Genomic DNA, 24,797 nt, shown 5'->3' on the forward strand with positions numbered 1-24,797 from the left:
ACCCGTGGCAGCCTGGGCTGAGCTGCCTGGGGCGGGGGAAAGGTTGCTGGGCCGGACTGAGTCACTTCTACTCAGTAAGGAGAGACCGCTGCGTGCGAGGCTGGTGCTCAGATGGTCCCTCCTCCCCTTTCTAAAGGGCTGGGCTATGTACTAGGCCTGGACTCTTAGTGTGACCTGGGACAGTTTGGCTCCCTGCTGTGCCCTCTGCAAGGACGACAGGGTGAGGGCCTGGCCCACGTGGGCACTCTCCAAGGTCAGTGAAAACGGGAATGTTACCGAGCCCTCCCCACACAGACCAAGTGAGAAAAATGCAGTCCTGCAAATGGCCTTTTCAAGTTGTGCCACCCCTGGAAGTGGTGACTGATGATGACAGAAAGAAGCTCTCTACCTCACCCTGCTGAGCGGTGGGTCTGTCTCAGTCTGAGTCTCAGAAGGAAGCACAGCAGTCCTGTTCCCTATCTCTGACTTCCCAACCCTCAAAGGGCTCGAGTGCCCTTCTGGAAGGTCGTTCCGTGGTTCCTTCGGCAGACCTTGGCTGAGCTGTGACGGGAGGTTATGATTGACATACCAGACGCATGTGCCTGTGGGAAGGCAGGCCTTGTTTATATTTGGCGCTCAGGGACCTTTTGGCTGCCATCCTTAAAGACTTTGATTTAAGAAAAGCCCTTTCCATTTCTTTGACCAGTGGCAGGGAGTTTTACCCCAGGAAGAAACAAGTGACCCGATAACAAAGAAACATGCACCAAATAAGCACCGGCCACCAAATAAGCATTGGCAGGAGAGACAAAGGAACAATATTTAGTATTTTATTACAACAGATTGTTTGAGTCCAATACTGCATATTCATATAAGGTAACACTGCACAGCTTCAGGTTTCACCACTAAGGACGAAACACTTCTCTAACTCACTCCCTGCTAATTTTCAGATGTGGCAAAAGACTTCCTGGAAGACGAGGTGCGTGGGTTGAGCCCATTACTTTCCAGTCCTCTAGGAGCAAATGTCCAGGGTCTGATTTCGGGGTGGGTGCACCTCCTAGATTCCAGGTGCCTGATGGTGCAGCCTTGTGTGTGAGGGGCCCACACCAGCACATTTAGCCCAGTGAGCCCTTCGCTGGCCGCTGGGCTCAGGATGCACGGGCCGAAGGAGAGAGCATCTGGGTTTTCATATTTGAGACAGGGAGGCGCCTCTATTCATCCATCTCTTCCTCATCATCCTCAAAAGTTTCCTCTCCATCGTTAGCGGTAGCTTCCTGGTACTGCTGGTACTCGGACACCAGGTCATTCATGTTGCTCTCGGCCTCCGTGAACTCCATCTCATCCATCCCCTCTCCTGTAAACCAGTGCAGGAAGGCCTTTCGGCGGAACATGGCAGAAAACTGCTCTGAGATACGCTTGAAGAGCTCCTGGATGGCCGTGCTGTTGCCGATGAAGGTGGATGCCATCTTGAGGCCGCGCGGCGGGATGTCGCACACGGCCACCTTGACGTTGTTGGGGATCCACTCCACAAAGTAGCTGCTGTTCTTGTTCTGGATGGCCAGCATCTGCTCATCCACCTCCTTCATGGACATGGGACCGCGGAAGACAGTGGCCACGGTGAGGTAGCGCCCGTGTCTTGGGTCGCAGGCGGCCATCATGTTCTTGGCGTCGAACATCTGCTGGGTCAGTTCAGGCACAGTCAGCGCCCGGTACTGCTGGCTGCCTCTGGCTGTGAGCGGGGCAAAGCCGGGCATGAAGAAGTGCAGGCGCGGGAAGGGCACCATGTTGACGGCCAGCTTGCGCAGGTCGGCGTTGAGCTGGCCCGGGAAGCGCAGCGAGGTGGTGACGCCGCTCATGGTGGCCGACACCAGGTGGTTGAGGTCCCCGTAGGTGGGGGTGGTCAGCTTGAGGGTGCGGAAGCAGATGTCGTAGAGGGCCTCGTTGTCGATGCAGTAGGTCTCGTCCGTGTTCTCCACCAGCTGGTGCACGGACAGCGTGGCGTTGTAGGGCTCCACCACCGTGTCCGACACCTTGGGCGAGGGCATGACGCTGAAGGTGTTCATGATGCGGTCGGGGTACTCCTCGCGGATCTTGCTGATGAGCAGCGTGCCCATGCCCGAGCCCGTGCCGCCACCCAGTGAGTGCGTCAGCTGGAAGCCCTGCAGGCAGTCGCAGTGCTCGCACTCCTTGCGCACCACGTCGAGCACCGAGTCCACCAGCTCCGCGCCTTCCGTGTAGTGCCCCTTGGCCCAGTTGTTTCCTGCACCAGTTTGTCCTGGAATAAGCAAAGGAGAGCGGCTTGTGACTTCAACAGGCTGGTGCGCAAAGGAACCCCTCGCTAGTAAAGATTCTAAATGGAACAGAAAATTGTCATCCAACAATCAGGTGAGAAGTTAGGAGCAGGCAGGCTCTCGCCACCGTTGCTGGTGGGCGTGTGACTTAGCACAGCTTCTAGATAAGTGAAAACATCTATCAAATTTAAAGATCTTCATCTTTTAATAGGTAATTCTTGCACATGGTAAAATTGAAAGGGGAGAAGAGCTATACATAAAAAAATAAGTCACTTTTCCCTCCAAGCTTTCTGAAGTTTGCCCTATATACAAATATTTTCTACTCAAAACTGTAATAATTTGAACAAAGATGGTGGCAGGAACCAGCAACTACTGGGAAGATCTCAGGAAACAGGCTGGACAGCTGGAAAATGAATTGAACTGAAACTAGTTTCCTCCAGTAAACTATGTACAACTTAGAGTAACAACAGTGCCCGAGATGGAAGACGTGACATTTCTGATACAACACCCCTTTTAGATGGTTCAGCCCAAGACAGAATGTTTGGAACAATGGCAATTGAGACTGAACAGTTTTTGGCAAGGCTTACAGGCGTCAATGATAAAATGGATAATATACCAGCAGCGCAGCTGTCCCGCCTTGAAGGCAGCACTGATGCATATGCTACAATGACAGACACAGTGTGCGATTATACACACCAATTCCACAAAACCAAAGGGAAAGGGGGAATTTCACGGCATCAGAACAAAAGGATATTGAGTCATATAAAAGTGGGTCTGCTTAACCAAAGGGGAAAATATTAAATTCAAATGAGTTCTTATGGCTAAGAGATTTCAAAGTGAGTCAGGATCTCATCACCTGCCACAGTAAACAGTGCCTCGGACAGCAGGGTTCCTGAGGACTCTAGAGACATCTAGACACTAGATGCAGGGCAGACAATCCCAGGAATTCAGCACCCTGTCAGCGGGCCTAACTGTGGAATATGTGCTCCCCAGTAACAGAGTTAGACCCATTTATAATTTCCCTATTTGTGGTTCTTCTGCCCCTTTTATTTGACCCTATAATTAGCACTATATTTGTTAACTATATGTCCCAGAGAAATCTTTGGACTGTTCATATGCCCGTTGAGCCCTGAATCTCAGCAGAGTTGTAACACCTACCCTCCAGTTCATTGGACTCGCCCAGGACAACTAACAAAAAGATGATGATGGACAACGCCCATCCCAAAAAACAAAGTATCCACAACTGGAAGCAAGACTGTCCCATCCATCTGCCCCATGGGGTCTAGGCCCCCACTCTATCCGAGACAGGGTGGGCTCACTATCCCCACATCCTCAAGACTGAGGAATAAACAAACGGGAAATGCAATTATGGACTAAAGTAGGCTTACAATTATTCTAGTAAAGAAAGAACTTGTATCATTGATATAAAGGCAGGGGTCACCAGAGGTTCTGAGGGAGTGGGAAGAATAGATGTAACATGGTGCATTTTGGGAGATTGGAATTGTCCTGCATGACACTGCAATGATGGATACAGGCCGTTATACATTTTCTCAAAACCTGTAAGATGGTGCGATACAAAGTGCAAACTATAATGTAAACTATGGACCATGGTTAGTACAATGCTTTAATATGTGTTCATCAATTGTAACAAATGTACCACACTAATGAAAGGTGTTAATGGGGGAAAGTGTGTGTGTGGGTGTGTACGGGAATCTCAGAAATCTCAAAAAAAATTTTTTTTATTAAAGATTTATTTTATTTCACACACACACCCTCGTTGTTTGCACTCACTGTCTGCTCTCTGCGTCTGTTCATTTTGTGCTGTGTCCACTCTTCCTTTTAGAAGGCACCAGGAACTGAATCCAGGACCTCCCGTGTGGTAGGCAGGCACCCAACTGTGTAAGCGACATCCACTTCTCTCCAATATATTAATTTTTTCAAGATTTATTTTATTTACCACCCCCCCCCATTGTTTGCACTTGCTTTGTGTTTTCATCTTCCTTGTTTCTTAGGAGGCACCAGGAACCAAACCCAGGACCTCTGATGTGGGATGGAGATGCCTAATTGCTCGAGCCACCTCCGTTCCCTGCTGTGTTGTGCCTCTCACTGTGTTTTTCTTCTTGTGTCTCTTGTTGCGTTACCTTGTTGCATCAGCCTGCTTGCCTGCCCATCACGTCAGCTCGCTGTCTCGCTCGTCTTTAGGAGGCACTGAGAACCAAACCAGGGACCTCCCGTAGGGTAGGCAGGAGCTCAACTGCTTGAGTCACATCTGCTTCTCCCCCTGCTTATATTTTTAGTGTAACCTTTATGTAATTCAAAGCTTCTTTAAAAATAAAAAAAATTTTAAGATGAACTGTTTTTGAATGAGCATGACCACCTTCGAAACTCAGATCTGATGGACAATAAGCATTGCTATGGCAACAAAAGAAAATACGACTTCAAAGAGAGGAAGTCAATTCAGAGCAAAATGAACACTTCTGCCAGTCGTTTTCCTGCTGTGAACAGCCTACTGCAGCGGGCCAACCCTAGGAAGCAGCGACACTTGCTCACCCTGGGCAGTTACTGGTGTCGGTGCCATCCTACCGCGACTGTGTGCTTTCCATTGATGGGACAGCTCCGGGCACTCCTGACAGCCACCACTTACATGCCCTGATCTGGAGTAAGAGGGAGGCAGACGTTGGTTGTCTTGTAATTAGCCTGACCAGCAAAATCAATTCAAGAACGCTGGTGATGGATTCTGTGACATGGTCAAGTTGAGCTGAAGTCACAGTTTTCCTGTGCTATCTTTTCTAACGCATTTTTCCTTTTTTTTTTTTTTCTTTTTAAAGGTTTTTGGTTGTTTTCAGCTCCCTAGGAGGTAAGTAAACCAGTCAGACACAGAGATTCTGTGCTTCGCAGAGAATGCTGAAGCCTGGTGCCATGTCAGGCCGTAGAGCTGGACTCTCAGAAAACCAGATTTCTCTGTATCCAAAGGCTGGTTTTCTTTCGGCCACCGGATCAGCTCTTATCCTTTTATTTTTCACTCGACAAGAAATCACAGGTCAGTTCTTGATAAATCTGTGGATTTCTACTTCATGTCCCCAGCTCTTTCGGTATTCAAGGAAAATTCCATTTTCAGTTTCTTTGAGATGCTGACAGGTCAAACTCAGTATGGCCAAGGTAGTCTATAAACAAAGGACAAACACTGCAAAAAAAGGCTCTTTCCTTTTTTTAACTTTTTCTTCTCATTATGAGCATACTGGGATTAGCTGTAAAAATATCAAGAAGAATGGATTTATTTTTTTAAAGGAGGTGTAGCAGTTTGAGAGAGTTATGAATTCCAAAAATAGATACTGGATTATGTTTGTAATCTAGTCTGTACTTGGGTGATTAAGTTATGATTAGGGCTTTGATTGGGCCACATAATTAGGGCCTTGGTGGGTGGGAACTCACAGGTAAAAGGCATGGCAAAGGATAGAGTTGGGGGTTTTTGATGTTGGAGTTTTGATGTTGGAGTTTGATGCTGAAGTCTTAAGCTGGAGCCCCAGGAAGTCAGCACGCAGAGGAAAGAGAAGCAAGCCCCAGGAAGAGAAGACCTGAGCCAGGAGAAGAACACAGAAGAATAGAGACGGCTCCTTAGACACAGCGGAAACCCGAGAGAGAGACAGAGCCTTTCACCTGACAGTCTACAGCTGACCATGTGGAGAGAGGCAAAGTCTAGAAAACCTCATAGTCTACAGCTGACCTTGTGGAGTGAGGCAGAGCCTAGAGAGCTTCATGGTCTACAGCTGACCTTGTGGAGAAAACAGAGGAGCTGAGCTCAGAGGAACCCAGGAAGCCTGAACCCTCACAGACGTCAGCAGCCATCTTGCTCCAACATGTGGAAATAGACTTTGGTGAGGGAAGAAACTTATGCTTTATGGCCTGGTATCTGTAAGCTCCTACCCCAAATAAATACCCTTTATAAAAGCCAACCGATTTCTGGCATTTTGCATCAGCACCCCTTTGGCTGACTAAAACAGGAGGCAATCATTATTTTGACTTTTTATTTCTTCCATTGCGTTTATACATGCTACTGTAAGAAAAATGAGATCAGTTCTACCCATCAAAAGAAAGTAATAGTCACTGTCTGTCAATGCCCCTAAACTATTCCTCATCAAGCTGAGATTAGCACTGATAATGAATGAGGAGACTGCTCAATTTTCAGAGAGATCTACTCAATAAGCCACATGTAAAAAGACAGTGAGGGGAGTGGATGTGGTTTGAGTGGTTGAGTGCCTGCCTCCCACATGGGAAGTCCTGGATTAGGTCCAGGCGCCTCCTAAAAACAAACAAAAAACAAGCAAATAAATGGAAAAACCAACTCAGGAGGGCTGATACAGCTCAGTGGTTGAGTGCTGGCTTCCCACTTACAAGGTCCCAGGTTCAATCCCCAGCCCCGGTATCTCAGGAAAAAAAAAATTCCCTTTGTAAATTCTCCACTATTTATGAGCAAAAGTTTGAAAACTTCTGCCTGATGTACTAGGAATTGTGTGTTCTGTGAAAATCTGTTCATTCCAAACTTGTTAAGCTTTTCCAAACATCCAGAGAACGGTTTCACTGTGGAAGTTGCATGTGACAAAATCTGTTTCCATCTGCACCTATCTTGTATTACCATCCCTGGGCAGTGACAAAATTTATTAATAGTTTCCGTGAGTTCATTAATCAACTAATTGGGGATGCCCTGAAAGTTAAGTTTTCTCATTGTGAACCTTAAAGGATTAGGGAAGCAATTTCACTTACTAAATTCTCTGTTGGGAGAACAAAATCTCTCTCCCCTGCCGCTTTATCATCTTTGATTTTTCAGAGGGCCTTGATCAGTGGTTGTGCCTCAGAATATATAGGACTTTGGTTTGCTATCGAGTTGGCATTTGTAAAATCTAAAGTATCATAAATAAAGTTTACTTATACTACCAGTCTGTTTTACTGGTTGGATTATTTGGTGCAGTCATTAAGGCAGACTGTATGAGAGTAAAACGAGGACACAAGCTGACTGAGCTTGCTGCAACTAAGCAAACAATTTTGATGGCGGATGGGCCTTTCCATTAGTTATGTTTATATGAAGTAATAGAATTTTGTTGGTTACTTTCTTTATGAAAATAAAGAAACCAGTTCTTCTAAGGAAGTGGAAATTGGTATAGATGTAGGTGTCAGGTAGTTCTGGCAAACCTCCCAGTGCTGTAGGCCATGACGAGCTGTCCCGGGCCCAGGTAGTTCTTCCTTACTCTTGTGGGTCTCTGGTTTGCCATTTTCAGAAGGGGCTCAATTTGGATCACATGAGAGCTGATTCGAACGCTGAGTTTCATGCCATTTGACTTTAAAAAAAAAAAAACATCTTCGTTTTCTCCCCTTTTTTGATGTCTTCCTTATAGACCAGTTGCTAGGCTCAGCTGCTTGTTTATATGTGGACCTTTTTAATAACTGCTCAAAACTTTTCATTTCACCAGCCACTATGAAAAACCATGCAACAAAAAAGGTCGGAAAATTCCAAAAGGCATATTTCTGAGATTGTTGTCTGATGTGTACTGTTTAATAAATTTGCTATCCAAATTCAAGCCCAGATGCCCAGGTTTTGTTTTGTTTTCAGAGGCGTCAGGAACCCAGCCTGGGACCTCCCATATGGGAAGCAGGTGCTTAACCGCTTGAGCCACATCCACTTCCCTCCACATTCTCACTTTATTATTATTATTAATGATGCTGAAGGACTCCCACTACTCCTCTCCCCTTTGTATCAAAGTTTGCGTTTACACAGAATGCCTATTTCCATACAGCCCAGTACTCAGATCAGGCACTGGAGTAAAACCCTGAGAATGGAGATAAGTAATGACAGCAGACATCATGAGGGCATGTTTTGTACCTAGAACCAGATAATATATTCATTTATTCTTTCCTATTGGATGCTGAATACATCTCATCTGGATAGAAAAAAATACTTACTGAGCCTTTTGATGCACATCAGTTACTGACTTTTAGTCTCTAGGAAACTGAGGCAAGTTGGACTTGCATTCCTGCCATTCATTTTATATTTCATTGTTAATCTCAACCTGATGAAAATGACTTTAAAGAATTGGACTGGACTTTCTGGTTTCTAATATCTCATGCTTGATCATCAGCCAGATAGGATTTTTGGGAAATGACTGAGTTTTCTTATTTGAAACATTAAGATGTTGGGGATAAATGGTTATAACTGGCATTATACTGAATTTTGTGGCAAATGCACTGAAGAAACAAATGAGTTCAACTATTCAGGAAATTAGAATTGTGTTCCAGTCTCCTTTTGGATTAGGTTTGCTTAGCCTGGTGTCCAAAAAGATGCAGAGCTTTTCATCATGGTCTTGATAAACTAATCTTGTTATTCCTTTATAGAACTGCATACCTTTAGGTTTTACACAGGAAAAGAAAATGAGGAAGGAACAAGTGAATTTTAAGGATGTGAATATTAAGGAGAGGATGTGGAAGCAAAACTGAGCCATGTTCTGAGGGATCTTTCTCCTTTTCTTTATACTTAAAATCTCACTTTAATATCAAAGTATTTGCATCCATTTCTATCCAGTTAACTCTTAGGAAGGTAAATCAATTCCAATGATACTTTTCAATAATGGAGGATGTTTCCTCATGAAGATGCCAATACAGATTTTTAAAAATCTATTCCTTTTGAAATGCATTTCCTAGTATTTTGCTTTTAAAATAGCTTCTTGGAGGGGAGTGGCTGTAGCTCAGCAGTTGAGTGCCAGCTTCCCATGTTTGAGGTCCTGGGTTCAATCCCAAGTACCTCCAAAAAATAATAATAAAAAAACTTCTCGGAACCAATTTTATTGTATTTGTACTTAATTTTTGTTCTCATCTAAAGTACATTTTCTGACTTTATAGAAGAGGGTTTGTTAAGTAATTTATTAATCAATTAGAAATCTTAAAAAAACCTAATAATTTTTTCATGTTAATGGAGTCCCTCATTCATCAATTGCAATTGCTGTTGCAAAATTTCCTGAGACCAACTAGTTGTTTTGTGCCTATAGTTGCACAGCACAAGAAGTGATCTCTGCCCTCAAATTATCTCCAGTCCAGATGTGGAAAGGAGCTTAACATACCCAGAAGATTTTTTTTATCTTTGTATCCAAGGAGTTTTTAGCCAAAACAGTCTCTTTTTATCCAAGCTGTTTCTGCATGGTGCTACATTTTCACCAAACATACTTACACTTTTCAGAAGGATTGTGAATCTGAAAAGTTGGTTCTTAAACTTAAAATCCTATTTTTTAGTTTATTTCATTATAAAACAGAAGGTATATCATGTGAGAAAGCTTTTTTCCAAACCATAAAAAGAATACACTTCTGTGTATGAATGAAAGGATCCATTTAAAAATAACAGGTAAAGAAAGACTGGGAAGAATTTATTTTAGTTTTCGCTTTTCTGGATTCAGCAAAATTCCTGTAATACAGTGGGATTCAAACGTCATTACTCTTGGACACCTGAAAGTATTTTAAAACTACATACTCCTCATGAATTTTTAAGTTGACCTCTTAATTTTTATTCATAAATTCAAGTATTGCAAATGACATAATTTTAATTTCTTGGTTCTATAAATATTCCCGTTCAAAAACAAAACTCTTCAGGTGTTCTGGGGTGATGAAAAAGTTTAGAAACTAAAGAGATGTGGGTGCACAACATTGCGGATGTACTAAATGCCCATGAATTGTTCCCTTTAAAATGGTCTTTGTATGTTACATGAATTTCACCTCAGTTTTTAAGCTGCATCATTCTATTACATGTATACAGTGGGGCCTATATAGTAATCAAAAACTGAAGTTGAAACAGTTTTTAGGTTCCTATGATCTCAATATTAAAAATGCATCATTATACCTATATGTTTTCAATTAATTAATTTATCGAAGTGTGAATGTTACATATTGCCAGAAGAGGCAAGGTTTTGTGTCGGTTCTACTCTTAATTTTGTTTTTACAAAAAAAAAAAACAACCCAGAAATCTGGTTTACGTATATGTGAGTGGGAATGAATTATGTTCCAACGATGTCACCCAGTTCTTTGATTTTCTTCAGTTATATGCCAAAAAATTGAAAGCATTCTTTCATTAAAACATATTTTTAACCATCTATCAGCCAACAACTTAATTAGGCCCTCTTTCAATTTGGGAGAAAGCAGAGTTGGAAATGGCCTGATTTGCAAAACAATGTGTAACCCAGTCAGTCAATCCTTTTTATCCATTTCTGGAAGCACACCTAAAAGGTTTTTACTAAGACTTGCCAATTGTTCGCTCCCTCTTTCACTTAAAGGCACTGTGTTTAATCCAATACAAACAATTGGCAGGTATTGTATCATGTTAATTGTAGTAGAAGGTAGAGAACAGGAGGCGGAGGCCAAAGTGCTAAGACACTGCATTTCATCACATGGACTTTTCCCCACTTACTCCAGAGATGTTAACCTGATCCCGTCCAGACACAGCTGCAGGCAGTGAGTCCAACACGCACCACGAGACAAACGTCTCTGTTCTGGCAGGGAACTGCAGGTCAGCACCGAGTGATGGTCACGTGGCGGAGGAACCAGCTAGGAAGTGGTGCGATCACCCCAGCTGCCCCCCAAGACAGCAGCGGCTCGCTATCTTTTATCCATCCGTCTCTGACTGGTGGATGGAAGGCTTTTGAGCAATTTGGGGGAGCAGCCCTCACTCGGCTGACACCTCTGGGTTCTGCAAAGCGCAGCTGGTACCAGGGGCCCTTCTCCTGGGGGTAATGAATCCCACCCCATATTTCTTTAAATCTTCAATAACATTTATCAGTTCTCAACACAGTGAGGTGGAAGTCTGAAAAACGAAAAACAACCATAGTCCTGCACTATTAGTAACTCATATCCCATACAAGCGGATACCCTCCTTAACTATCTAAAACAATAAATAAGGGACACAGCAGCAGACTCAGGAAAAAGAATATTTGAAATCATGCTCAACCTTCCTCATAAGAAAAAGGTAAATTGAAAGAATATTTGTTTTTTCCCCTATGAAATTCATGGACATCAAAGAGCTTGGCAACATTGTGTTGGGGAGGTTTTGGGAAAAGAGACCCTTCCATGCACTGCTGCCAGAAGTGTGGACAGCCTCTATGGAGAACAACTTGGCAATATCTATCAAAATCAGCCCCCTAAGACTCAGCAACTAAGCTTCCGTAAGTTTTCCTAAAGATATGATGCATCTGCATAGCTACAAAATTACACTGCTTAAAGTGGTGATGGTATCAGAAGAGTGGGGCAACTCTAGTACTGAGATGGAAAGATTTTCAAAATACACTGCTAAGGGAAAACAAAGAAAAGGCACTAAGCATGTATACAGCATGCCACCATCTTATGGGTGTAATATTTACATGTGTAATATTTGATATTGCTTGTATCTGCCTAGAATGTATCAGAAAGCATGCTTAAGAACCTCACAGAGGTAAGCTCTGGGAAGGAGGCCGGGGGTAAGGAAGATCATGGAACTCTACAGTGAATACCCTTTTGTTCTTTTTGCAACCTATACCATGTCAATATTTTGCCTAGGTTCCTCGCGAAATGAAAATTGTTGGACTTAATGAAAACATTTAAAACTGCATTTAAGAAAGAAATTTGAAAAACAGACACTGAATTAATAACAAGGGTTTTCTCAGGAGGATGGGATTACAGAGATCAAAATCATACATCGTTGATAAAAGTTTAATTGTAACTAAACAAACATTAAGTAACTAAAGAATTATCATTTTATGATAATCAAAGAGACAATGAAAAAATGAAGCCATGGCCCCCTTCAAGATGGCAGAGTGAGATCCTTCAGGGCTACGTCCCCCACAGGAGCTTTGAACAACCAGTAAGAACTGGCAAAAAACATCTTTCTAAAAGCTCCAGAAAACAGTGTAAGGACTGCAGCAACAGGGCAAATCAAGAGAAAGGTCACTTAAAAGAGGGAGGATCTCTTGGCACCCTGGCCAGCCCCTCCTCCACCCCTCACTCACCCGGCTGTGGACCTGGGCTCCCAGTGTGGACGCTGGTTCCAGATATGGAGGGAGCAGCTTAGCCCTTGTGCACACACTGGGGCATGGATGTCTGGCAGAACCTGTCTGGTGCTGGCGGCCTGAGGGCCTCTCCCTCACAGAACTCGCCCTGCATGGGGAATGCAGCTCACAGAACTCTCCTACAGAACGATGTGACAGCAGTCAGCTCATGAGAGTGCAGTCAAGTCGTGCTGCTAGGCAAGGGATTGCTGGCTGTAGGATATACAGTTCAGTGCCTGGGACTCTGAAAATGTGGCAAACACGCATACCCAAGACCAAAAGGACCTCTTCCTATGCTTTGGTCTAGCTATTCTCCAATCTCATTGTATGTATAAGCCATGAAAGAAGTTACTCATTTAGGTCAGTCTGCAAAGACTGGGAAAGGTGTTTTCTTCTTTTTGCCTTTTCTTTCTTTTTTTATTGTTAGCTCCTGGCATTCAAGGAAGGCTCTATCATAACAGTAGCCTGATACATGATTAAGGAACAGATACCTCAGAGTCTAAATTCCAGTTATAAATTAAAATATCAAAATGTCCAGGTTTCAACAAAAGTCACAAACACACAAAGGAACAGGAAGTGATGGCCAGGAAGAAGAGAAGATTAAAGCATTAGAAACAATCAACAAGGAGGACCAGGCCTGGGATATACCAAAGACTTTAAAAATGGTCCTAAATATACTCAAAGAGCTAAAGGAAAATATGGACAAAGAACTCAGAAAAAAGGAAATCAGAAAAATGACTGAACAGAAAGAGAATATCAATAGAGAGATTGAAATTATGAGAAGGAACCAGAGATGAAAAACATAGTAACAGAAATTAAAAGTTCCCTAGAGATGTTCAAAAGCATATTGAAGTGGCAGAAGAAAGAATCAGTGAACTTGAAGATAAGACAATTGAAATCATCCAGTCTGAGAAGCAGAAGGAAGAAAGAATGAAGAAAAGTGAGAGTCCAAGAAACCTGTGGGTTAACACCAAATATGCCAATATACACATTGTAGGAGTCCCAGAAGGAGAAGAAAGAAAACAGGGCAGGAAATATTCAAAGAAAGAGTGGCTGAAAAGTCCCTAAATTTAATGAAAGACATGAACATACACTTCCAAGATGCTCAACAAACTCCAAATAGAGTTTACTGTAGCATATTATAATCAAACTGTGAAATGCCAAAGATAAAGAGAGGATTCTGAAAGTCATTAAGAAAGAAGCAACGTATCATATACAAGGGAGCCTCAGTAAGATTAAGTGCTGGGAAGCGGACTTGGCCCAATGGATAGGGCATCCGCCTACCACATGGGAGGTCCACGGTTCACACCCTGGGCCTCCTTGACCCATGTGGAGCAGGCCCATGCACAGTGCTGATGCGTGCAAGGAGTGCCGTGCCATGCAGGGGTGTCCCCCGTGTAGGGGAGCCCCATGCACAAGGATTGCGCCCTGTATGGAGAGCTGCCCAGTGCGAAAGAAAGTGCAGCCTGCCCAGGAATGGCACTGCACACACGGAGAGCTGACACAACAAGATGATGCAACAAAAAGAAACACAGATTTCTGGTGCTGCTGATAAGGACAGAAGTGGCCACAGAAGAACACACAGTGAATTGGAGGGGGGGGAGAATTAAATAAAAAATAAATCTTAAAAAAAAAAATTAATTGTGATTTCTCATCAGAAACCATAGAGCAAGAAAGAAGGCATTGGGAAGATATACTTAAAGTGTGGAAGGCAAAATAAAAAGCCAACCAAGAATTCTATATCTGGCAAAACGTTCCTTCAAAAATGAGGGAGAGATTAAGACCTTTCAAGAATTAAAGAAAAGCTGAGGAAGTCTGCACCACTAGACCAGCCTAAAAAAGATGCTAAAGGGACTGCTGCAGATTGAAAGGGAAGGACAAGACAACAGATCAAAGCTGTATGAAGAAATAAAGATCTGCTGAGGGTAATGACGTGGATAAATAGAAATGCCAGTATTATTGTATTTTTGGTTTGCAACTCCATTTTTTACTTCCTACAGGACCTAAAAGGCAAGTGCATAAAAAATAATGAGAAATCAGTGGTTTGGGACTCATAATGCAAAACCACATAATTTGTAACAAGAGCTACATAAAGGTGGGGGGACATAGGGATATAGGAACATAATTTATGAATGAATGCTACTGAAGTTAAGTTGATATGAAAGCAAACAAGACTGTTACAGATTTAGGATGTTAAATTTAAGCTCCTTGGTAACTACAAAGAAAATAATGGAGAATATGGAAGCTCGTAGAGACAGAAGTTAGAGTACAGCTCATCAGGGGTGGGAGGCAGGGAAAATGGGGAGCTAACGCATAATGGATGGTTTCCGTTTGGGGAATGGACAAGTTTTAGGAAGGGAAGGTAGTGCGGGGACCACAATATTGTGAATGTGATTAATCCCATTGAATGGTATGCTTGGGAGTGGTTGAGATAGGAAAGATATGTTGTATATACGTTCTCTCAATTTAAAAAAGAACAAGAAAGAGCAACTAAAGAGACAATGACAATTAAACGCAATACTTTGATCCTGGATAGGATCTAGCAAGCGAGAAGAATAGGCTCAAATGGACAGACTGTAAGCTTTATATCAATGTTCAAGTGCTTCAACTTTTAACTGCACTTTAGGTTGTAACCTAAGGAATATCCTTGTTCTTAGGAAATGGACATGACAGTATTAAGTGTTCGGGGAGCATCGTGTGTACAACCTACAACTCAAGTGTTCAGAAAATGGACTAATAAATAGATCAATAGATGGATAAATAGGATAGATGGCAAATGTGGGAAAATGTTAAAATTGGTGGATCTGGGTATTTAGGGGAATAGGTTAGGCTGGAGTTCTCTGTATGGGGTTTGTATTAGTTTTCAACTATCCTGTAAGTTTTAAAAATATCTGCCAATAAGTGGGGGATTAATAAATGACGATACATACATATTGTGGCAAGGGACCACGCCTACCATGGAAAGATGCCCCAAAGTCTGTTAATGAGCTTTTAAAAAAGTTGCAAAACAGTGTGTGGATCCCATTTTCCAAGAACAAAATGTGTGGATGCAGGTGCCAAGGAGAAAGCCGAGGCAGGACACCCCAACACGTGTACAGCAGTTAGCTGTCCCAGGGGATGGCATCTTAGGGGCATCGGAAAAGGGTGGGCAGGCCCCCACTTCCCTCCCACACGCCTGTGGCTTGTTTGAAACGACACGCCTAGGCAGTTTTCATCGGTAACAGCCCCAGCCACAATCCAGCGTTAGAGTTTCCAGCCAAGTGCCCTGCTGGAGCGCTGGGGCTGGCCCCGGGCTCAGCCTTGCCTCTCGACTGTCTGGTGTGTCACAGGCACGAAGCCTGGGGCAGCACAGAAGGGCCCTGGGCCGGTCCCCCGTGCTTTCCCCTCCGCCCCGGGCTAACGGTCGCTTCAGTCCTCTCGGTGTCATTTCCTTGTTTTGTTTTTCTGGAGCCTTGGACATAGCCTAGGATGTGACCGTGGTCTCTTCCTGTCCAGCTGGCCTTCTGCTCTCAGCAGGCTCCGGGGTGGGCATCGGCCAGACAGACACACCTTTGCGAGGAAGCCCGAGTGCAACGTGTAAGAGGAGGCCAGGGTGACTCCGCTGGAGCCGCAGCGACCGACAGCTGAAAACCAGAGCTCGGCCCCCGGCAGACATTAAACCACAGTAAATCAAACTAGCTTTGGCCCTAAATGTACAGAGATTCTGAACTCGACGTTTCCCCCTGTCTCCAGTTCATACCGTTTACTCTGCTTCCTAAATATTTACAGCAGGTCGATTAGCTACTAAGTTTTTCTTCTTTGAAAAGAAGGAAGCTGGTGCCTTCAGAAAATATTTTGCCACCGTCTCCTAGCAACAGGACGTTCCCGCTTAAACATGTGGGGTCACGAGGTGAACGCTTCTGTAATGATGGATAGGCTGTGATACTCCGCAGCGAATGCAGAGTGTCACACGCGAAGCTGTATTTTCTAGCTTTGCCGGTCGGGCTGCCACAGAACCCCAGGGGTTCCTCAGAGCAGGTGCCCCCTGCTCCCTCACGGTATGTCTCAGCTGGGCCTGCGCTCTGCCCTCTCTCACCCCGGCCCTGGAGGGGAGCTGCAGAGGAAATCCTGCCCGGGGCTGCACGTTTCCTTACCAGACTCTCCCCCACGAGCGGATGGGTGAGGCTGCCCCGCGAACGCCCGCCTGTGTTCAAAACTCAAACACCGGCAGGCTTTACTTTGAACGTTACACATTATTTCAAAGAAGTGCGTTTTAAAACATTTTGAGGGAAACGGACTTTGGCCCAGTGGTTAGGGCGTCCGTCTACCACATGGGAGGTCCGCGGTTCAAACCCCGGGCCTCCTTGACCCGTGTGGAGCTGGCCATGCGCAGTGCTGATGCGCGCAAGGAGTGCCGCGCCACGCAGGGTGTCCCCCGCGTAGGGGAGCCCCACGCGCAAGGAGTGCGCCCGTGAGGAAAAGCCGCCCAGCGCGAAAAGAAAGTGCAGCCTGCCCAGGAATGGCGCCGCCCACACTTCCCGTGCCGCTGACGACAACGGAAGCGGACAAGGAAACAAGACGCAGCAAATAGACACCAAGAACAGACAACCAGGGGAGGGGGGGGATTAAATAAATAAATAAAATCTTTAAAAAAAAAAATAATAAAACATTTTGAACTATATCCAGAAACAGGATAACCACTGCTTTATTCTGGTTTTGTCAAACTCTAAAACCCTCGTTTTAGACTCCAGTTCGCAGACTTCTGCCTCTTATTAATCCAAACAACTTAGTATGTTTGTACCTTTTGGATACCTCTCCATTTCCCATAATAAACATGCTATGTCAACAAAATAAGCATATTCACTAAGCAACTCGCCATTCTTAACTAAAAATGCAGGGTCGATTTTTAAAAAAATTACAATTAAGCTATTTCACATCAGTGCGACCCGTTAACAACTTAAAATATTCCGAATCAAAAATAGGGCTGCATGTTCTGACAAAGAAGCAAAGATGCAAGACTGTTTAAACGTCAAAACATGCCATTTCCAACATGTTGAAGGTTTACGGGGCTAGCAGCTACATAATAAGTGCTCACCGTGAGTCTGTCTTGACTTGTTCTTCATCTTTTTGGTCCGCGTTGTTGACAGTTAGAAAGCCCAGGCCCGACCTTTCTTACACTCTCACCATCTCCAGTCAAACAAATCAAAACAAAGAACGCTTGTGCAACTGCTGAAGCTGTACTGCCAGGAACTCGCTTGGGCATCTGCGACGGACCCACTTCCGTAAGACTCGGGTTTTGAAAACCTCAGCAGGAAGCCCGCTGCCCTGGGATTGCCTTCGGAGGGAGCCCTGACCGCGGGCACCACGCTGGGTGCCCGGCTCGTCTCCAGGGCGCGAGGGCTAAGCGCAGAGCAGGCGCTGAGCCTCTGCGAGAGCCAAGGGCAGGGCCTCTAGTGCCCTGTCACAAACTTTTCCCAGAAAGCCGCGTTAAAAACAGCGCCACTGCCTTCCACGACGACACTTTTGAGATGGTGGGTGTCTCTCCCGTAACAGATTTAAGGCAGGCACAAGGATATCAAGAATGGCATACTGAAAATCTACGCACCTACCACCCATTTTAAGAAATAAAATATTGCCATGTGCCCAATATAATAAATTTGAGTTTGAACAATTTAAATTCAAATAATATAGAACTGGATTTTTTTTCCCCTTTTTTTCTCAAAGCGCATTAAAATAATTGTGTGTGTGTGTGTTTGTGCTTCAGGTAACCACCTCTTCCCTGATAACAGAGCATTCACTACGGTGCATTTTAATACTGTCTTCAGATTTTCACATGGGAAAGCATTTGAGTGTCTCTCTATATGTGTGTGACTTTTCTCTTTTATTACACTGATAATTTTACATAAAATGGCCTAAAAATTAAGAATTTTTACTTCTCCTATCAAGCAGTTCTTACACTGTCAACTATATTGCTGAGTCGCTCATAGAATAAGCACTCAGTTGCTAAATTTCTTTAAAAATTTAATTTCAAGTCAAAGCATAAGCAAAACTTGTACTCAAACACCCCTGGTGGTACCAAAAATCATTACAGTTCAATTGTAATCACTCTGTACATGGCAAAATGTACAGAGGATTTAAATATGTCCACACCTTTGGGCCTTTTACTTTTGAGAAACTATTCTGAGATCAGAGTCATAAACACACACAAATTTATGTGAACCTTGATGTTCATTACAATCTTCTTTATAAAAGCAAAAATTAGGAAAAACCTACTCCCTGATTTCTGACCATTATAAGGTTAAGTAAAAAATTAAGTACACATATGTCACTATTAAAATTATAGATTTTAGAAACTACATATTACCATGGAATATGGTTTACAATACAATGTTAAGTGGAGAAAGAGGATGCCAAATGACAGAGTGATCGCAGTTAATGAAAATCAGCAAAAAGGAAAACTTGTGGATGGCATCATCCCAAAATACTAAGAATGATTATGTTAAGATGATGAGTGTAAGGAATAACTTTCTTTATTCTAGTTTTCAATTGTTTCATAACATGCTTATATGCATTTCTGTTGGAAAAAAGCAAAAATTAAAAATAAATAAAATTAATTTAGAATGGGGGCGCTTATCTTCCTTTTCAAAAGAGCCACAAATTTCCTTTTATGAACCAACCACCACCACTTTACTTATTATGCTTGTTTCTTGGTTTAGTTGCCAGAACTCAGAGCTAAAATTAACTCTCAGCCACAACTGAATTAACCCTCATAGCTGACTGGGTTTTAAACTGCCACATGGTATGCCCGTTTTTGTTTTGTTTGTTTTTTGTTTTACTACGTTTTCCATATCCTTCTTAGGAGCAGGGAAGGTATGTATTTTAAATAAATAAAACTGCATAACATTTTTATATGTACAAATTCACTCACTGGCTTATAAATGCATAAATATTTCACTAAGGACACCCACAAAACTGGCAATAGCAGCTGCCTCCTGGAGGGAAACCAGGTGGGCAGGGGAGGGAAGGAGATTAACTTTTTCACTCTTTGAATTTTGTACCATATATGTGTATTGCCAATCAAAGAAGAAGAAGAAATTTTTAAATGATGAAATACACTAATTTTGTTTGGAAAAGTTGAATCAAGAGATTGAAGTAGACTCTGCTGACTTTAATTGAGATTCAAGAACTTTAGCTATCCTCTTAGATTCTTACTAGAAAACCATTAAGACTTCAAGGGAAGAAATTCTTATTTTACCATTGATTATTGCTTTTAAGGTGATCAGTTTGTCCCAGTTTGCCTGGGACTTCTCCAGTTTAAGCACTGAAAATCCAGCTTCCTGGGAAGCCCCTCAGTCCTGGGTGAACCAGGATGTCACCTGAACTTTAAAATAGCAAAACTATTGATTTCTGACTATTTTTATCTTATTATCTGACTGACCTATAGAACTCTTACATGTACTAGTCATTTTTCAGCTGATAGTCTACCTGGAAAATGCAGAAGCATTCCATCTATGAATAACAATTTTGTCTTTTTCTTCCCATGATATATCTCTTCTTTCTCTGGTCCCTGTGCCCTGGCTAGAGCCTCCAAAACATGGATTGACACTAGACTCAATAGACACCTTTTTCTTATCGCTGACTTTGTTGGGTATGCTTACAGGGTTTCACTTCACCAGTGAGTATGTTTGCTATAGGTTTCTGGTATAGTTCTCAGATAAAGGAAGTGTCTTTCTATTTCTTGCTTACACAGAAGTTTTTTGTCCTCTACAAATCAGGAAAACATACTAAATTTTATTAAATAGTTTTGGGCCTCTATTAAAATGTTTTAATCCATTGGCAGACTTCTCAAGGTTGAACCAGCCTTGCATTCCTGGCATGTTGCTAATGGTATAGCTAATAATTACCAAGCACTTACTGTCTCTTAGCTATTCTAAATATTTATTCATTTAATCCTCACACCTCATTAAGAGGAAAATAGTCTTACTTACAGCTGAGGAAATTAAATCACAAAGATATTAAAAACATGCTCAAGGGCACACAGTAAGTGGAAAAGCCAAGATTTGAACCCATTGGTAGCCCTACAGCCAGACTCTTCACCATTACATGACCTACCTCTCAACCTTACTTGGCCATGTATTGCTCTTTAAAAACACAGCTGGATTTAATGTTCTAAATATTTTATTTGGATTTTTTGTGTCTATATTTTTAAGTGATCTTGATGTATACCTTTAACTTATATATTCTAATAAAAGCTGTGCTACCTCCACAGGCAATATTGGGAAGCTTTCCATCATTTTCTCTCTGGAATGGTTTAAATAGTATAAGATTTATCTGTTACCCTTAAGTAAAACCATCTCTACATGGTGGCTTTTGAGGAAGGGGTGGAATGTAGATCTTTGATAATAAGTTCAGTTTCTGTACCACGTTTCTTTAAGCCAGGCCTTAAAATTCTTATATTTTCTTTTAAGACACTTTGCCTCTCACAGGTACTGAAAACATTTTGGTGATTGGCTGAGATATCTTGGTTGGTAAGTAACATTTTCCCCCTCTAGGCTCATTTCTTACTCAATAGTTAAAATGGTAACTTTGGAGAAATAATATAAATTGATGTGTGATATCTAACATCAAAATAAAATTCATCAGATAGGAAAGTTTCAAATCTACCAAGCTTCCCCTAAGCTCTTAAGATAGAAATGGCTACATGTTTGCATAGTGGCTTTTCATTTTCTCTCCTCTTTCCCCTAATTTGGCATCTCTGTTAAGGCCTTGAGCACTGCTGAACAACTGAACTTACTGCAATGATGGAAATGTTCCAAATCCGCCCTGTACAATATGGCAGCCACCAGCCACATTCAGCTAGTGAGCACTTAAAACGCAGCTCATGCAACTGAGAAACTGAATTGTGACTTTTATTTAATTTTAGGAAATTTAAGTATAAATAGCCACATGTGGCTAATGAGCATCACAGTGGGTAGTGGGACCCAGAAGAGGGGTTCTAGGAGTCTATGGAAAGATTTTAGGGGGTCCATGTGCTTGAATTGAAAATTCAAAAAAACATTATTCTTGTGAGGATGTGTTGGTGTGGGCGTGATATATCTATTAAATAATATACAGTATAGTGTGGATTTAGTAAGGGGTCCATGGTTTTCACCTGACTGGCAAAGAGGTCTGTGGAACAAAAAAGGTTAAGAACCCCTGTCCTAGAAGCATATTTCTTGGGTCAATTATGGTCTCCAATAAGAAAGGTCTAGTTCAATAAAAAGTAAAGAATGTGAATGCCCCCATTTGTGGACTGTTAAAAATATTGATAATTTAGGATTCTGATGCACTGGTCTTGGTGGAATATCAACAGCCACAAAACCTTTAGACAAGATATCATCAGAAGCTTCATGTGTCCCCTCGGTTAGGAGGGTTGCCAAGGTGTGAGGAAGGGGAGGACACTCCAAGGACTTATGAAATCTTTGTGAAAGTGTATCTTGCCGAGTCACCTTTATAATAGCTGATGGCCTGATTCCTCCACAAGACAATCAACTCATAGGCCAATAAAACCTCCCAAGATTCTGCCTTCTCGGGTATACGTTGAAGTAAAATTTGACTCTAGAAACCATAGCTGTGGGGTGATAGAGGCTGGTAACCGTACCAGGACCACTTCATTTAATTTTATATAATTTTCTTTAGGAGTCTGCAGGAGGGACAGGTGTGATCATCCTTTTCCAGGTGGAAGAAGGGAGGGAAGGATTTGCCTGATTCTAACAAAACAAAATTCACCAGATTAAAGTACAACTGTCTAAAGATAATAGAAAAAGAAGTAGAGGTGCAAACACAACACAAGTTAAGAGATGACTAATATTTGACTCCTTGACCAAAACCAAATACTGAAAGAACTTCATCATGAGAAGTTAGTCTAAAATTATTTTTTCAATCAAGACTCATGTCTTCAACTGAGTCTTGATTGAAATAAGTCAGACACAGAAAAACAAACATTGTACGATCTCACTTATCTGAAATTCCTAGAAGAAGCAAATTTCATGGAGACAGACAGTAGGCTACAGGTTACCAAGGGCAGGGAACAGGGCGGTGGAATTATTGTTTAATGGGTGTTGCGTTTCTGTTTGACGTGATGAAAAAGCTGCGGTAACAGATGTCGGTGATGGTAGCAGGGTATTGTGAACGTACCACTGTGGGCTCAAAAGTGAACACAATGGGAATTTTTGGAGATACAGGGGTTACCTCCTGAAGAAAGAGTCCAGACTTCAGAGGCTCCCTGTGAGAAACCCAGGAGAGGTGGGCAAGGTGTGGGGCTGGGACTGCAGGTTTCCAGTCTGAGCTTGGCTATGCCACACGAGGTTCTCAGCCTTGCTCATATATTAGTTGTTTAAGAAGAAAATAAAAGAGGAAGCCGCAAGCCGTTAGAGATGGAACCTACCGAAGATGAAACTGTCGGGCCGGAAGAGCTGACCAAAAGGCCCGGAGCGGACGCTATCCATGGTTCCTGGCTCCAGGTCCACCAGGACGGCTCTGGGCACGTACTTCTGACCTGGAGGAGGACACAGAGCCCACGGGTCAGGGTGCCTTCGGCGTCCTCCCCCCAGCACGCCCACCAGCCACAGCTGCCCACAGCGCCTCAGCCCAGCCACCAGGCCTCTCAGTCACACAGCACAGTCCTACTACTGAGTTATTCCGACGAGGAAACCAGCCCAGGCAGGAGGGGACCCAGAGGAAATTCCAGAAGGAAGTGGGATGAGAAAGCAGGTCTCCTGACTTCCTGCCTGCTCTGTTTTCCAGTTCACCCTGAAAACTCTTTCCTGTCGGGAAGTTTTACTTTCCCAGTTCCATGGAAATAGACCGAACGCGTTGCCGCAGTCGCTGTGGCTTTTTGGCACCTCCCCCCTGCATCTGCACATTTATACCCCGTCTGTGCACCTAGCTGTGGCTGTCATTCACTGTGTCCCCCAAAGGCACACTAGTTTAGGAGTAAGTGTGTGCCCGGGCAGCATTTTCACTTGCAAGTACGCTTTCTTGCCAAATGGGCAAGAAATTGTTCCCATCCTAGCAGCCAAGATGGAGTTAAAAAGGATTCCAAATAGGAACTGCCCTAGGTCTCGGGCGTATCCACGATGGAGTCAGGGACAACAGAAGTGCGCCTATAACTGGAATCTTCCTCAGTGGCAACCAAAATGTCACCCATGTCCCAGCTGCCTAATGAATGAAACCCACTCCCTTCCCAGCTCTTGTCCTGCAAGCAGCAAGCCGCCCCACCGGGGGCCAGAGCGTTTCTCTCCTGTGAGCAAGGCAGGACCCCTCACTTTCTGAGTTTTCAGTGTTTTGTTTTTTGCTGTCCTGTGAAGGACATGCACCACATTTATAAATAAAGACTCTTACTGAGTGACATATATAGGTAGTCGCAATACACATCTTCACACAACCTACAATGACTACCCAGGACGGGAGTCATCTTATTCCCAAACTTGGGTAAACCGCAGCCGAGAATTTTTACAGCACTCCCAGGCCGGCCACAACTGTCTACTTTTAAACTTCCAGGAGCGTATTTCTGGAGGTCTGCGAAAGAAGTCATCTTCGGTTTTCAAATTTTTAACCAAGACTCCCCGTAGAGATACACGGTTACGTGAACTAAACAAGTCGGGGAAGGAGGCACCGGGCTCGCGAAGGCCCCTGGCGAGGCGCCCCGACCTGCTCTACCCGGTTCTGCTTCCTCTCGGGCCCGCGGGAGCGGCTGCACCGACCCTCCCGGGAGCGGGTGGGGAGGGGTGGGCGCGCGGGGCCGCAGGGACTTGGTGGCGGGGCCGGGACTCACACGACGACTCGTTGTAGTAGACGTTGATCCTCTCCAGCTGCAGCGCCGCGTCGCCCGCGTAGCCCCCGGCGGGGTCGATGCCGTGCTCATCGCTGATCACTTCCCAAAACTGCGGAGCGCGGGGGCGGGCGTCAGCCGCGCCGCCCCGCGCCCCTTCCCGCCGGCCCGCAGCCCGCGCCTCTGGCCCCGGCTCCTCGGGCGGGTGGGGGTAGGGGTCACCGCCTGCGGCCCCGGGGGGGCGGGGTGGGGGCGAGGGGTCCCGGACCGAGCCGCCCGCGGGGGGTGGAGGGTAGCGGCCCACCGGGGGAGGGGGGTCCCGGGTGGCGGCCCTCGGGGGCGGGGCGAGGGTGGGGGGGTCCCGGCTGGGTTCCAGGGACGCGGCCCGGAGCTGAGCGAGGCCGCAGGGCCCGGGGTGCCCACCCCTCGGCGGGGCCTCGCTCCCCGCCCCGCGCCCCCCTGGCCCCCCCCCGAGGCCAGGCCCACCTTGGTGCCGATCTGGTTCCCGCACTGGCCCGCCTGGATGTGCACGATCTCCCTCATCGCGGCCGCTCCCCGCTGCGGGCACCCGGTCCTGTCGGCGTCTGCGGCCCCGCGCGCCCCTCCGCCGCTTTCTACCCCCGCCCGCCGCGCGCGCGCCAATGGCCGCGGGCCTCGCCCTGCCCGGCTCCGCCCTCGGGCCGCGGCCGC

The 24,797-nt window shown here is 44.5% G+C and overlaps 1 protein-coding gene across 2 annotated transcripts; it reads right to left on the bottom strand.

Annotated features, from left to right (window-relative positions):
* Positions 1–790: 790 nt before the first annotated feature.
* On the bottom strand, positions 791–24,727 carry TUBB6 (tubulin beta 6 class V). 2 transcript variants are annotated; one of them, XM_058277283.2, is made up of 4 exons: positions 24,594–24,727; positions 24,111–24,219; positions 22,722–22,832; positions 791–2,251 (listed from the first exon to the last, which is right to left on the bottom strand). In XM_058277283.2, exons 1-4 carry the CDS (start codon positions 24,648–24,650, stop codon positions 1,188–1,190), a joined length of 1,341 nt encoding a protein of 446 aa, XP_058133266.1. In that variant the 5' UTR covers positions 24,651–24,727; the 3' UTR covers positions 791–1,187. The 2 variants fall into 2 exon arrangements, with proteins under 2 accessions (XP_058133266.1, XP_023447900.1); XM_023592132.3 differs by lacking the exons at positions 22,722–22,832; positions 24,111–24,219; positions 24,594–24,727 and adding an exon at positions 17,391–17,690.
* Between the last annotated feature and the right edge of the window lie 70 nt (positions 24,728–24,797).

This window comes from Dasypus novemcinctus, chromosome 16 (assembly GCF_030445035.2).
Source record: "Dasypus novemcinctus isolate mDasNov1 chromosome 16, mDasNov1.1.hap2, whole genome shotgun sequence".
Lineage (NCBI taxonomy): Eukaryota > Metazoa > Chordata > Mammalia > Cingulata > Dasypodidae > Dasypus > Dasypus novemcinctus.

What these genes read in the sequence shown, in the direction of transcription:
- TUBB6 (XM_058277283.2), bottom strand. Translation starts at nt 24,650, where the DNA reads ATGAGGGAGATCGTGCACATCCAGGCGGGCCAGTGCGGGAACCAGATC. An exon ending in CTACTACAACGAGTCGTCGT is followed by an intron (nt 22,833 to 24,110) that starts GTGAGTCCCGGC and finishes GTCCTCCTCCAG; the next exon opens with GTCAGAAGTACGTGCCCAGA. An exon ending in GCCCGACAGTTTCATCTTCG is followed by an intron (nt 2,252 to 22,721) that starts GTAGGTTCCATC and finishes TGCTTATTCCAG; the next exon opens with GACAAACTGGTGCAGGAAAC.